Source organism: Lagenorhynchus albirostris, chromosome 5, assembly GCF_949774975.1.
Source record: "Lagenorhynchus albirostris chromosome 5, mLagAlb1.1, whole genome shotgun sequence".
NCBI classification, from domain to species: domain Eukaryota; kingdom Metazoa; phylum Chordata; class Mammalia; order Artiodactyla; family Delphinidae; genus Lagenorhynchus; species Lagenorhynchus albirostris.
This window is the reverse complement of record NC_083099.1, coordinates 41,062,677-41,075,758: the sequence shown is the minus strand read 5'-3', so window position 1 is coordinate 41,075,758 and position 13,082 is coordinate 41,062,677. Positions and strand designations below refer to the sequence as shown.

At 48.6% G+C, this 13,082-nt stretch overlaps 1 protein-coding gene across 5 annotated transcripts in view; it reads right to left on the bottom strand.

Moving 5' to 3' along the window:
• Positions 1-11,948, bottom strand: part of SCHIP1 (schwannomin interacting protein 1) — a 123,789-nt gene extending 111,841 nt beyond the window's left edge. The window contains exons 1-2 of one of the 5 annotated variants that reach the window (XM_060149914.1): positions 11,895-11,948; positions 10,069-10,755 (exon numbers count right to left, since the gene is read on the bottom strand). In XM_060149914.1, the coding sequence (XP_060005897.1) occupies positions 10,069-10,755; positions 11,895-11,948 (741 nt within the window). Of the gene's footprint in view, positions 1-10,068; positions 10,756-10,972; positions 11,222-11,282; positions 11,437-11,894 lie in introns of those variants that run through there. The other 4 variants (XM_060149909.1, XM_060149908.1, XM_060149911.1 and 1 more) reach the window with 4 other exon arrangements.
• Between the last annotated feature and the right edge of the window lie 1,134 nt (positions 11,949-13,082).

Sequence of the window (13,082 nt, the reverse complement as noted above, 5' to 3'; positions counted from 1 at the left end):
CTTTCTTTGGATGGAGAAAATGGGGGTACAAGCTATCATGCTGATGGACCTGACATTTAAAATGCCCTAGCATTTCATAACACAGCAACTTTTCTGTTTTTATTTCTTTAATGCTCTAACCTCAAATCTAAATTTAAAACACGGCTGGAGATCTCAGGAATTACGAGGAAATTACCTCATTCCCTTTAAACTTTTTTAGACAGCGAAGTTCTTTCCATATATGGCAAACCAAGAAGGAAACAGAATCAAGTTACAGAACCAAGGAGCTGTCTAGACTTACCTGTTGTTTTGTTTGGGGCATGTCTACAGCCTATTAGTGAGCAAGACGGTCCCTGGCCACAGCTAGCTGGCCTCGGAGAGTGCCCGTCCTCAGCTCTCCATCACTAAGAGGTCCATGAGGGAGCCTGGCCAGGGGCTCTGGCCACCAGAGGTGCCCAGTACTAGAGAAGCCACTTTCTTACGGACTTTGTATTGGTTCTCTGCACAGACAGGTCACCCACACAGGAGTGAGATGGGAAACAGAGGCAGGCTGTGGATCACAGTGGGGGGATCCAAGAGGAGGAAGCAATGGGTACGTGCTGCCACGGGGACATCGACCTACCAGCCTGGCTGGTGTGTGTCCAGAAGGCGCCAGTAGAAAATCTGCCTGTTGGAGGCCCGACTGTGAGGCTGTAGAGATGCTGCTTTGTTCTCTGCTCTTCCTCAAGCACCGTGAAAACAACCCCATCCGCCTGGGCAAATGGAGCATCACCTGGAAAAGCCCCCAACCCCACGCCACCACCACTTTCTCGATAGAAGCTTTTTGTAACATTTTAAAAAAACAAAACAAAACAAAACAGAACATTCATGAATCACTAAGACATTTATTTCTACAAGGAAGAGTTTTGAAGAATCAATCATCTCTATTAGGACATGGGTAATAAAACTCTTGAATCGATGAATCTGCAGAAATCAGCTGCTGACTAATGCAGTGCTCCTTGTAATCCATAAAAATTGAAATTTCTTTTTTGGTATACTATGCTAACATCCCAAGGAAGATGCACAATCACTTCCATGAGCCACCAATGTTAAGGAGAGACTTTGAGAAATGGAAGGAAAAAAAGAGAGAGAAAGGTGACATGATAGTGCTGATCATGGATACACCAAAAAGGTCACTCAATTACAAGTAAATATAAAATATTTGGATGGAGATACAGAGGTATCAGTAAAATGTACAGATAGAAGAGGCAATTATTAGGAAATCTGATATACAAAGCTAGACTGAAGAAAACTAGTACCTTTTTCACTTCCAGTAAGCTTTGCTTTAAGTATAACCTCAAGTCAGTAAAACATAACCAAAAAATATTTTACAAGTACTTTAAAAACCATCAACCTCGTAGTGAACAAGCAGTGGTCGAGTTCATTCCTATCACCTGGGTGTTTCCTAGCCTAAACCATCACCCTTTTTTTCTCTTTTTTTTTTTTTTTGGTTCTGCCACACAGTTCTCAGGATCTTAGTTCCCTGACCAGGGATCAAACCCGGGCCCTGGCAGTGAAAACGCATAGTCCTAACCAGTGGACGGCCAGGGAATTCTCAACCGTCACCTTTGAATCGCATATATTGATACTTTATAGAGAAAATGCCACAAAAGTAGGCAAAAATGGGAATAACCTATAATAACACAAATATTGAAAAACAGGTCAGGTGGAGAGAATAAAATTAGGTTAAATATATGTATGAATGAAAACAGAGAAAAACAAGTGATGAAAATTGGTGATAGAACATGCTTGACATAATTATTTAACAAATATATAAGGAAAATAACGGAATCATTCACAAAAGTGAATAGTAGTAACCAAACCAAAACAAAAACAAAGCAAACACACCAAGGACATCTGAAACAATGAGTGCTCTCATGGATTTCATAAGACTTGGTAAGTGAAGGAGAGGGATTATTACAACTCTCCTGGACATGACAAGAAGAAAGAGTGAGATTCACTTCTACAGATTTAACTGGGAAACTCAGAAATGTCATAACGTAAAAACCCAAACACATCTCCCTTCCCCGACGTCCATTTTTCTATTCCTAGTTTTCATCCATATTCTAACAAAGCCAGTGTCCTAATAGAGACTACTTATGGGCCTCTCCTGAACTCCACAAATGCCTTTCTTTCTAGTCTCTTCTTGGTTTTGTTATTTTGCTCCTTTTTGGCCTTATAATAAACGATTCACTTAAAACTCTGTCTAGTTAGAACAAAATGTTTCCACTTGTGCGGTGAGCCACGTGGAAATCTTCTTCGTCCTGTCTTTCTGAACCTGGGCACCGCCTCATAGCCTGACAGTCAGTCAATGGACGGACTGTAAATGGAAGTGACATGCACAACGGTCAGCTCTCACCCTCGCTGCTGAAGGTAGCTGAAGGGGGCCGAGTTCATTAAAAGTGGGAATTGTGAGTCAGGTGACTTGAGGCTGGGTCAGGCCTGGGCTAAGGAAGGTGGGCAAGGACATTTAATCTTCATAAGCCTGCTTCCTCCTTTGAAAGTGGCGAGGGTTTGATGAGATGACCTCTCAGATCCTTTCTGTCTTTAAAATCCTATTACTTTTCTATGAAAAATGCTCAGTTTCATAACTGGCACTTGAATTTCTACAAAAGCTGTGTGCAAAATAATCTCCCAGTCACTGACAGCATAAAGCAGCAACAGTATGAAGTGTCATCTGTCCGAACAGCTCAGGGGACATAAAGCAGCTAAAGAAAAGCATTTGCAAAGGTCCTTGTTGTTAAAAAAAAATAACAACTTAGGACTGAGTTTCAGAGGTAAGAAAACAAAACCATTTATGTTTTCAGAGGCAAAGGTCCAGGAGTAAAAACAAATTTCTATTTTAAAATGCAAATATAATGTCACAGAGTCCAGATAAACTTTTAAGGAAGGATCTGTAATTACTATTATTAGCATTAATAAAGTTCGTAGTATACCGGCTTTGAGCAAATTTAAAAACTAAACAGAAAGGTGGTACAAAATACATTAACCAGGTAACAAGCATTCATCAAATGTCCAGTCCTCAGGAAATGCCCGAGCCTGTGCATGTATGTGTTTGAACGGGAGGAGGGATTTAAAATAGTTGGGCAGATAAGAGACATACCCACAAAAAGAGAATGCAGGGCTTCCGTGGTGGCGCATAGGTTGAAAGTCCGCCCGACAATGCAGGGGACACGGGTTCGTGCCACGCTTCAGGAAGATCCCACATGCTGCGGAGCGGCTGGGCCCGTGAGCCATGGCCGCTGGGCCTGCGCGTCTGGAGCCTGTGCTCCACAACGGGAGAGGCCACACCACTGAGAGGCCCGAGTACCGCAAAAAAAAAAAAAAAGAGAGAGAATGCAAACAATGTCACTGAAAGAGCCTGGAACCAGAGATTGACAGGTCTGGTTTGAGTTTTGTCAGGGATGAGCCTTTTAAAACCTAAGAATGAGGAAGTGGAACACAAGTGGAGTAAGAAGTTCGGAAGAGAGGTTACTTAGGAGCCGAGATGATCAGGTACAGCTTCCCAAAGAAGCTGAATGAGAGCACGCCTTGGGGAAGACATTGCTGGGTGGTTTGGTGGACCAGCTACAGAGCAAAGGGCTCGTGCTGGGCCTTCCTGGGAGTGAAGTCACAAGGAATGCCAGGCAAAGGTTCTAGAGTTGAAAGTGCATTCTGAGCTAGAAAGGGATGGAGGAAGGTGACGTGATGTCAGTGGTGAGATGTTCAAACAGCTCAATGAATGTGTGATGAGAATATCTGTATCTGTTTTTCAGATTTGCGCCACGACAGTGATCCTTAGAACGTTCTAAAGGACCACGATGTGCAAACCAGTTGGTGGGCAAAGATTTCCTTTAATCCAACTACAATATTTTCAAAAGGCTCTGCTGCAGTAGGATGAACTATCTGATGGTAGCTGAAATACACAAACAGAGCCTCAGAACCTGTGGTTTCCCTGCAACCTAAGTTTTTGGAAAACCCAACCATATTTCTTTAAAGTCTTGAGTACACGCTAATGCATAGAGCAGCCTTTGCAGCTCTTAAACAGAAATCAACATCAATTAGAAAAGCAGACAATGATGACACTAAACATTTCAAGGTAAAGGTTGAAGCAAAGAATATAGCTAGCCCGGGAATTTCCGGTTATGGTAAAAAAAGGTGATTTTAACACTGTCATGTCGTGCTCTCTAAGAGGGATAAGTGATAACTACACACCACTCAGAATGCTTTCACTGTGGTATCCCAGGCTGAGGAATCACATAACTTATTCAACTTATAAACTTTACTATATTTTTCAGGAATAATAAAGACCTCTTAATTCAGTCTGTACAAATGGGAATTCATGTAATTTAAACATAGCCTGAGTAACTAAGGAAACAAACTACCCAGTCATTCAAGCTACTTTAGTAGTGTCATTGACTGAGAAGGAATAAGTAGGCTGTAATTCTTTCAGAATAATACATTGAAAATAACCTGTAATTAGTACCATTCTCGGAAGAAATGTAGGTTATTTAAAGTTTGCTACTAGTTAATAGTACAAACAAATAAAAAGACAAATTGCTTCCAAGTACTTTGGAAATAACTTCATCAGAATTTGCTTCCAATTAACATGTTAATTAAAATTATTCTTATCTTCTCATTAATGGAGGAAAATGCATCTGTCACAGGCAGTAAAAAATAATAAAACTGCAATGAAAATGTGTCAGGTCTACAACTAGAACTCCTCTTTAATTTAAAAAAGAGTCCTTTCCTTTTTTTGAACAATGGGTGTAATGACTTTGGTTGGCTCTAAAATGTGATCCTGGTACCTTGCTGTTGTTTTCTCTTAAGAGATAGGGGATCAGTCACCCCAGTCACCTGAAGAGAGATGTCCTGCAAATCCCCAAGGACACAGATGGAATACACCAACAGGTGGGAGAGGAAACCAACACCAAATGGTGCAAATTCTTTGGAAAACAGGCAACTTCTCAAACAGTTAAACACACAGCTCCCATAGGATCCAGCCATTCCACTCTTTGGTATTTTCCCAAGAGAAATGAAAGGATATGTCCGTACAAAGACTTGTACGTGAATGTTCACAGCACTTTTTATTTGTCATAGACAAAAACTAGAAACCACCCAAAGGTCCATTCACCAGGGAGTAGGGTATATCCATAAAATGGAACTCTACTCAGCCGTAAAAAGGAATGAGCTATTGACATACACGATAACACAGGTGAATCACACAATACTTATATGCTAACTGAAAGATGCCAGACAAAATTGAGTACACATTACATGATTCCTTTTACAGTAGTTTTAGTAAATGCAAGCTAACTTATAGTGATAGAAATAAGATCAGTGGTTGCCAAGGAACAGAATGGGAAGGATTGCAAAGCAGCAAGAGGATACTTTTGCGGGTGAGAGATAGATGCATCACCTTGACTTTAAATGTGCAGTTAATTGGATGTCAATTCTACCTCAATGGAGCTATTTTTTAAAAACTAAAGAATCAAAAGGAGGGAGAAGTAGGAGGGAGAAAAAAGGGGTGAGTTTCCAGAAACAGAACAGGCTCAGCATGGAGGATCACAGACTCTGAGGGAAAGAAAACCTCACAGAAGGACCATGGAGAAAAAGGGGTGAAGTTATACTCCACTTAGGAAGAGGAGGAGGTTGAGGCAGTGGGCAACCCCCTTCTACTTGGTGATGGGGAGGCAGAAGAATGGTACTGTGACACACTAAGGTCCTGGAGAAGCAGGAGAAAGACAGAGGCTTGGGGCTGTGCTCAGAAGAGGGAAACGGGAAGAGAAGCTCCAGGTTTCCCTCAGGACTGTCGCTCAGGACTGTCCACGCCAGTTCCCACAGAGCAGGCAGGGAGAAGGGAATTGAGGATGAACGCGAACAGATGGGGGCAGGACTCACGTGACTTGGCACCCTGGTTCTAAATCTCACTCCTGGGTCGTGTGTGGCCCTTGAGTTTACCGGGGGGCGTTTACACACCTGCAGGCCCAGGGCAGGACCATGAGAAACGCAGGGACACAGGATGGGGGCGGGGAGGGGTCTGGCCAACTGGAGGGGGCACTTCCAGGAGTAGTTCTGGTTGTTGGGTGAAACCTCTCCCCTCCCCCTCCGCCCCCACCCCTCCCCCAAAGAGTGCTTCAGGCACAAGGGAGCTCCTGGGGATAAGGCAGTGGAATAAAGTGACCTCGCTGCCCTCAGGGCTCTGATGTCAAGGTGAGGGCTTGGGACGTTGAGGAGGGGGTGGGCTGCGTGAGGCGAGGCAGGTTTGTGATGGAGCAGCCCTGAGAAGACAGCAGGAAGTCAGGCCACCAGAGCTTCCTTCAAGACTGCCCAGGCACCTCCTGCTCTGACACCAAAGGTGGTTCCCAGGAGCCTCCAAGCTCATCCGCCTCCACTGGCACCAAGAGAGAGATGAGTTGCTCACAACTTCCCAAGGTAAAGGTCAGCCCCAGGTTTTAAGTCCTACCCAAACGTTGTGCGTTTTTAAATGTGCCTCTAAATCTTCCCTGGACTAGAGACAGCTGATCGTCAACACATCCTTGCAATCTCAGGCTTTCGTTTAGAGTGTATCACTGTAGCCAAGAGGAAGACGGAGCGTTGGACAGGGATGGGGAGGCTGTCGCTGCTTTGCTGGGCAGAGCTCAACGGGTTTCCGTTCAAACCAAACCAAACCAAACCCTGTCTGTGAGAAGAGACTCGTAAAGTCATGGGGTTTTATTTCCTCGTTTACTTCTGTCCTTAACATTAAGGACATCCAAGAGAGGACCTGTCATTAGGAAACCCTTTAAGTTATTTCAGGAAGGTGGAAGCTCTTTCCTTTCCTTTTGTTTCAACTAATTTTGAGCATCAAAAGGAAAAAACCTAGTGTGGCATCACAAGGAAGGACAAAAGCCCTTTCGTAGTTTTCTTACTGGGATCTTCGGCAAATCTCTTAACCTCTCTAGGCCTCAGTTTTCTCAACTGTACGATAAGGGGGCTGGCTTAGGTCTGGGCCGTGTGAGTCTTATAAACACTTCATTTATTCAGTATCTGAGAACCTACTACTTCTTAGACACTATCGCAGGCACTAGGTTCCAGCAATTAAACGACGCAGGCAAGAACCCTGCACTCCAATTCGATTCTAGAGAACCAAAAATGAAGGAGAACTGAACATGATAATGTCAGGCAGTGAGAAGCACTAAGAAAATACATGAGGAGTGCCTTGGTAGGTGGTGGAGTGCCTTACTCTGCATTAGGGAGGGGGGCCAGGGACAGCCTCTCTCAGGAGGTGAGTTGAGCACAGTCTGGGATGATGAGGAACCAGCCACTGGATTCCAAGCAGAGGTAAGAGCACAAGCAAAAGTCATGTGGTGGTGGGCTTCCCTGGTGGCGCAGTGGTTGGGAGTCCGCCTGCCAATGCAGGGGACGCGGGTTCGTGCCCCTGTCCGGGAGGATCCCACATGCCGCGGAGCGGCTAGGCCCGTGAGCCATGGCCGCTGAGCCTACGCGTCTGGAGCCTGTGCTCCACGACGGGATGAGGCCACAGCAGTGAGAAGCCCGTGTACCGCAAAAAAAAAAAAAAAAAAAAAAAAAAGTCATGTGGTGGGAATAACTTATTTGGGTCCCTTCACAGGTGAAGGAGCTGTACCTGCCTTTTTCATTTTATACCCCTCCTCCCAGTACTATGTATTAATTTCACTTAAATATATTTACACACAACTTTTTAAGGAGGAGCAAAAATATCACTCGATTTGAGCAACTCCTTCAGGACAGACTTCTTCTTTTGCACCAACTCCTTTGTTACTCTCAAACTTCTGTCCTCAGGGTTATTCTTGCACTTATTCCAGGCAGGAGTAAACAAGATTTTAACCAGTGTTTTCCAAACTTTTATGACAGCGACCCACAGTGGGAAAGAAATCTTACACTGTAACCCAATGTCTACATAAAACTGAAACAAAACTTTCTAAAAAAACCAATCTTACTGTGACTACCTGCAACACACTGCAGTGCATTCTATCTTATTTTTTAAAAAGTGATAAGGTGATTTCATGGGGAACTTGCAGTTTGAAAAACACTATTCTAAACTAACAGCAGCTAGTAATTTTGTTCCAATACAAACCAAAATACGGAAAATTTCAATATTAAACAACCTCACAGGCTACTTCCTTCTGCTGTTTTTTTTTGTACATATACTTACTTTGAATCAATGGAACCCAAATTTCGGTGTGACTTGTGGAGGAAATGCCCAGGGGGGAGATTTTCAGGAGGGCGAGGGAAGGAGAGGGGAGGAACCCACAATGCAAACTGTTCGCTAGGTGAGGAGACAAGACACCCTCAGGTTTCAAAGATGGCCCAAGAAGGAACGATTCAGTCTCTACAACAATAAGGAAGAAGATGTGTGTGTGTGTGTTTTGGGGTAGGCTGGTCTGTTAGGTTAGCCCTTAACTTATAAGTTCCTGGGGGGGGGCGGGGAGTCAATCTGCATCCCTACCTCGCTCACCGTAATTCCAGGCCCACGTGGTCAGATGTGTAACTGCAGCGCTGAGAATCACACCTTGAATTTAGCACAGAACACATGGGTGCTCAAGAACTTTTTGAATAACGCAACTCATTGTCATCATCAAACCCTAACTTTGCATGTATACCCAATTATTACATTTTCCTGGAATGTAAAAATGTCAGGCCATAGTAAAGGAATCTTATGTATCTTCAAGTCATTGTTTAAGTCCAGGGAGCTTAATCAGGTATTTTTCTCAGCATTAGGTGGGAAAAGCATGTTTTGAATTGCAAGGTACAAGACAGAGTACTGGCTGTAATGGAAAGATTCCGTGTCTGCCAGTGGCCGTGGTAAACAGCTGGTATTAAAATGAGTGTGTTAATTTAATAGGTAGTTTCTCAAGGGACACTAACCAGTGGGCTCTGTCAGGCAAGGGCTCTCTCTGATAGAAACCGTACCAATTAACTGTCCTTACCCTTTAAGTCAGAAGTGCATGCACCCAATTTCCAGTAGCCCCAGGGCCCTGGAGCCGAAAAATTACACCTGCAAGCAAGCATTCTCCCACACTGCCACACGCAGAAAGCAGCTCATTTAAACTGTATGCCCTTCAGCCCCATTTAGGATCCGTTCATTAATGATTTCAAATTACAACTGTTGCTTTATCTCAAAACAGTGATAAATAGGGGAGCTACATTCATGATGCTTTTCTTTTAAGTCATTTATCTGCTCTCCTCTCAGGGGCAAAAAAGATGTTGAGACAAGTGTGGACCTGCCAGAGCTTCTTATTATAGATGTATCCCTCCTTCCCTCTCTCTCTCTTTTCCACTCCAGCACCCTTCCCTCTCTCGGTTTCCTGAACTGAGGCACAAGCCTCCGGTAAGGAACTGCTTATCAAAACTAGGAGGGATTCAGCGGAGAGGGGGTGAGTCAGCCCACAGAGGAAAGAACCACTCCCTCATCCCAGCAGGTCAATTCACCCGTTCCCTCAGGTCAACAATAGATCGGGTTTCAGAAAGGAAAAAATCTCAGAGGAGGGCGGTCAACCCGTTACAATTCAGGAGCATCCGCTCAAACGCCAAGAGGGAACAATCCCTGCTGCCTCACCGGAGGTGTGGGCAGGCGAATGCGTGCTTGTGCGCAGGGACAGCCTGTATATGGACGAGACATTAGTGGCAACGAAGGGACACCCACCACGGCTGACAAAGCCACAACTATTACGACCTGAAATATCACCCACACACAGGCCACCGACTTCGGTGCCAAAATCTCCCCGGATTTATTTTCAGGCAAGTGACTCACAACCTCGTCTCCATAAGTAATTCCATTAAAATGAGTCTCTGGTTCCACTAACCCGACTTTCCGCTGCCCTCTGGCTACCCCTCCCTCCTCTCCGCCCATCCTGCAAACCCAGACAGCTCAGAGGCTGAGCAACGGTACCCCCGGGGAGCATAAGTCAGGCTCTCCTGCCCGGCACCCACCCTCGGGGCAGGATGAATGGGGCCGCCGCTGGGCGGGAGCGCGGGTAGGGCGCGTGCGGGCTGTGCGCGGGGTGTGTACGTGTGTGCGCGCGTGGGCACGCACCCCGGGCAACTTACCGAGGTGGAGTTGGTCCTCGCCTGGCCCTGGTTCCGCACCTCCTGCTCCCGGAACTGCAGCCCAGCCAGATGCTTCTCCAGAGCCTCCCAGTCCATAGGGGGCACCGGGGGCTCCTCCGGGACGCACGTCCCGCTGTCCGTGGGCTGAAGACAGAGGCTCCCGGCCGCCGGGCCCCGGCCACCGCGCCGGCCCCCAGCCGGCTGAGGCTTCTGGACCGCCCGGCGGGGGCCCCGGGAGCCGCTCGGCCGACTGGCCACCACCACGTTGCCATTGTGCCTGAGGTCCTGGGGGTCGTGCGGGTGGAGGTTGCCGTTGGGCACGGGGGGCGGCATGGCGGTGGTGGCGGCCCTGCCGCCGCCGCTGCGGGTCCTGGCGCTCACGTCCCCCGGCTCCTGGGCAGGACAGCGGTCATCCCGGTACCCTCGCTCGCTGCGCTCCTCCTCGTCTTCCTTCTCCGCGTCCTCCTCCGGCGCCCACTCATCAATCACCTTCTTCTGGTAGACCGGGAAGGGCTCCTCATAGCCCTCCAGGGCAGACACCAAGTCCAGGCTGCCCCCCGGCGACGGCGAGGATTTGCACTCGGAGCAAGGGGTCACTTTGGTGGAGTTGGACTGCGAACTGGCGCGGCTACTGCTGCTGCTGCTGCCGGCGTCACTGCCTAGATCCATCCCATCCTCTCGGTAATCCTGGGGGGAGGAGGCAGAAAGAGTGAGCCGCCGGGCCGAGCCTGCTCCGGCCGCCGCCCGCCGCCCGCCGCGAACGCCCCGGCCCAGAGCCCCGCGCCCGCCTGGCTGGAGGTGCGCCCCCCAAAGAGGCCTGCGGCGGGGGAGCCGGCACCAGCCTGAGGCTTTCCTCATCCCATCCCCTCCCCTGCGACAGGCAGACTTCCTCCGGGTAACTAACCCTCAAATCAGCAAAGGGGGTGCCCAGCCACCGGCACGTAGACTTTCCATAAGAGGGACCCCGGGGCGCGCATGGACTTTTGTTTTAACCATTTTGCGCCGGGCGCGCCCCCGCACCCCGCCCCAGGGATTCTCCGAGAACCAGACACTTTCCCAGAGAATTATAATTCCCTGGGGGCGGGGACCGAGAAGAGGGTGGGCGGCTACTAAATTCGCACCTCGCGCAGGGCGCCTAGACCACCCCCTACCCGGCCCCGCCCCGCCCCCGCCGGCGGCCGGGAGCCCGGCTCCGCTGGCGAGCCGAGCTTTACTTTCTAAGGAACCGCAGGCAGCTCGGAGGTCTCACTCCCGCCTCCGCGCCTGCCCGGCCGGCCCCTTCTCGGCTCGCCGGAAGGCTCGGGGTGGGGGCCGCTCTCGGCTCCCGCCGGGCAGGGTGGCCCCCGCGGCCCCCAAAGGTGTGCGGGGCCGGGGCGCGGCGGCCGTAGCTGCAGGCGCCGCCGCCGCCCTGGGGGAGGGAGGACGCGCCCTGCCGGCACGGAGCCGGTCCCGCCACCGAGCATGCCCAGAGGCTGCCGGGCGCGGCGCAGTCCGCTCTCCCGGCTTTCTCGGAAGCAGGCTGGGGTGGGAGGCCGGGCGGGGATCGCGTTGGAGGGGCCGGGAAAAGGCCCGAGGGAAGGAGACTCTGGGCTTTAGGGGCGCAGACAGGACCACTTAGTAGGGGCGGCGCCCTGGGGAGGGTGGTGAATTTTAACCCCCAGACACACTCATATTTCCTGGGAGAGCCTCAAGCCCTCTCTGCGGGGCTCATTACCCCGCCTAAACCCCCGCACATCCCAAAGCGCAGGCCCGGTGCTTCCCAAACCCGCGCGGAAGTCCCCAAGTGACCCCTTGCAGGACCTCCCTCCCGCTACATGCGCACATACACAAGCCCATGTGGGAGTCCGAGTGACGTGTGCTTGGTGGTCATGCACCATCATTTCCCTTCCACCTTCCTCCTCGCCGCTTCCTCTCCCTCCACCGCCCAGCTGCAGTCGCCTGGCCGTCTTCCCTTGTAAGTTCAGGTTGTGGGTGGAACCTGTTGCGTTAGCTCACGTTTTCTTTCCCCTCCCGGCTGCGCGCCGAGGATGACCTATGAGAGGTGTGTGTATGAGGAATGGAGGAGTGTGAGATGGGATTGCTGTCTGGCATGGAGGTGGGGAATCTGAGCTAAAGGTTTGGGCGAGCCTCCAAAGTCCCCTTTGGCCACCTCCAATCAAGGGGACATTAAAGGAGGGGAAGAGGTGGGTGTCAGGTCACAAGCTCCTGGCACAGACGCTGGCTTGGCTTCCTAAATTTTTCAGGGAACCGAGTCGAAAAAAACCTCTGCTGGATTTTTCAAAACACAGCGCCGGCCTTAGTTTGGCAGCTCGTCCTCTTTAGGAACAAGGTTCCATGAGGGGAAAGATAACCAACGCTTGGAAAACGGATATGGGTCACAGAGCACCTTTTAAGGATTAAGACTTTACTGTGAAGAAACTGTTACCCAACCCTGGGGAAGTAGGAAATGCCCTCTTCTCTGATTATGAAAAACAGCACTTAGAAGTTAAATGTCCTCCCACAGGCAAAAAAGGATAAATATGTGTGGTGATGGATGTAACTACATGGGGGGAATCCTTCCACAACATATGTGTGTGTGTATGTATATATATTTTTTCACCATAGTGGACACTTTAAATACCTTACAATTTTATATGTCAATTATATTTCAATAAAGCCAAAAAAATTTTTTTAAGAAAAAGAAGAAAAAAAAATCTGCTTAATTTTACTACAGATTGGGGAAAAACAGTTTCCTTGAACTTCCAGATTTGGGCCTGTTACTGATTATTCCCAGTGAATTCTAGTCTGGACCAGGCCACCACCCTGGCTTGGCACCCTCCGGATGGAGGAATGGGGGAATGCTTGGAATTGTTTAGTAGGGAGTGGCTGCCACCCTGACATTTCTTCTAGGTCCTAAATGGGAGAGACCCTTTGTTTAAGTGATTTCTGTGAAGTGCGACCCTTTCCTCTCTTAGGTAGGCTTGAGCCAGGGAAGATAAACTAATCTTTTAACTTGTCTGGAAGCAGCTATCTTG